The sequence below is a fragment of the Propithecus coquereli genome, unplaced genomic scaffold (genome assembly GCF_000956105.1).
Source record: "Propithecus coquereli isolate 6110/MARCELLA unplaced genomic scaffold, Pcoq_1.0 Scaffold56, whole genome shotgun sequence".
Lineage (NCBI taxonomy): Eukaryota > Metazoa > Chordata > Mammalia > Primates > Indriidae > Propithecus > Propithecus coquereli.
The window spans coordinates 4,308,550-4,310,450 of NW_012151507.1; the positions used below are offsets into that span (position 1 = coordinate 4,308,550).

The 1,901-nt window shown below is 34.9% G+C and overlaps 1 protein-coding gene across 1 annotated transcript in view; it reads left to right on the forward strand.

Moving 5' to 3' along the window:
- The window catches only part of MROH9 (maestro heat-like repeat family member 9), a 114,443-nt gene extending 112,744 nt beyond the window's left edge, over positions 1-1,699 (forward strand). Inside the window, exon 21 of the mRNA XM_012657716.1 lies at positions 1,368-1,699. Within this exon, the coding sequence (XP_012513170.1) occupies positions 1,368-1,699 (332 nt within the window). The remainder of the gene's footprint in view (positions 1-1,367) is intronic.
- Positions 1,700-1,901: the final 202 nt, after the last annotated feature.

Sequence of the window (1,901 nt, forward strand, 5' to 3'; positions counted from 1 at the left end):
TCTTGCAAAATCTCTGTGCTAAAGCTACTATTTAAGTGACACTTTGCAACAAGTTGCAAGTATTGTTAACTATATTCATGCAAATGCAACATGGTATTGTCAGTTTCCTAGCATGCTAAAGTTGAAGGATGAGGTATTCAGTGTGAATTTGCCATATCATTCTAAAGTGCATCGGCTATCACAGGAACAGGTGTTAGCTAAAATTTTATATCTGCGAGAACAGATAGTTAAATTTTATGAAGAACAGAATCAGCAGTGTGAATTATTGAAAGAAGATTTCTACAGGAATGGCATTTCTGTGTATACATTTCTGTGTATACATATACATTTCTGTGTATATCATGTAGAATCAAAACGACTTGAATATTTCTTTGCAAGGCAAAAGTAAGTCTGTATATGATATGTGGCAAAAAAAAAAATTTCAAAGCATTTTGAAAAAAGCTATCTTTTTTCAAAACACTTCTTCTTCAACAGGAAATTTCAGATGAACATTTTTCCCAGTTAGCAAAGGTCACTGATGAGCAGGATGATATATGGGAATCATCTGAAGAATAGGCAGCTGTTATAGACCTATTAATTGGAGAAAACAATGAAAGGGTCACTGACTTTGAGAATCATGGCATCACACTCAAATTAACATGTCAGCCTCACCTAGCTGATATCACCAAGGCATCTAAAGAACTACAGATGGAATTGATTAAGCTCTCAGTAGATGATATTTTGAAGTCATTGTTTGATGCTAAGAAAGATCCAATTGAAATATGGAAAAATGCAGTAGAATACCCACGTCTTCAGCAACATGCCCGAAAAATGCTTTCTTACTTTTCAACCACTTATTGCTGCAAATCTACATTCTCCTACCTAACCCAAATCAAGACGCCCTTAAGGTCACAAGTGACTGATACCCATCTGGAGGATCAACTGAAACTGCAGACCTCCATGCTGCAACCAAATATTCAAATGCCTTCCAACAAAAAGCAGACACAACAAAGTCATTAAAAGGTTAGTTAGCTTTAAAATTAACCGGTAGTTTTTATGTTTTGAAATTATTAAGTACATGATAGTTAGATTTTTACAAAATAATGTACACTTTTAAGTATATCTAATTGAAGTTTCTTGAATGTGGCCTTATTTGATTATGGCTAAATTAATGCAGCCTTCCAACATGAAAAAGTTCCCCAGCCCTGGAATAGAGGATAAAATTTGCTGTATGCTATTAGTAAAGGTAACAAAATGACAGGAAAGTAAATGGAGGGCAGATGGAGAAGTGGAGGGATTTTGTAAAAGGTGGCAGGCTATTTAGGGTTAGAGCTTTTTGGACTCTAAAGCAGAGATGCCTTGAACTAAGGTCTCTTCTGTTGTTACAGCTATTGAACGAGTACTTCGAGACGAAGACCCTGTGATCAAGGAGTTGGCAGAAATAACCCACAACATCATTAGGGGAGTATTGCATACAACAACCTCCTCAACTCTTAAACAAAATTTCCAAAGATTTTTTAAGTTCTTCTACATCAAAAAATTGAAGCCTCTTTATAATTATAACTTGTTCTTCAAAAACCAGACAGACAATCCCATGGAGAATAAAGATATCAAGAATGATAAGGAGAGCCTCACAGAAGAGAATGATGACAACATTTTACCAAAGAATGATAAGTTCAATAATTTCTTGGAGCATGAGCAGATCTTAGAAGTGGAATGATTTTTCTTTCACTCTTGATAACTTGAATCTATTTGTAGATGCTTTCCTGAAGGACTCTTGAAGCTTTTACAGTTTCTTCTTAATTCCCTATTTAAATATAAAAGTGTGAGAAATCTGGTGCTTTTTTATGTCTGAAAATGATCAGAAGCCAGCCCTACCTTATCAAATCCACTAAGACAATAGGCGAAATATATAAGCAAAG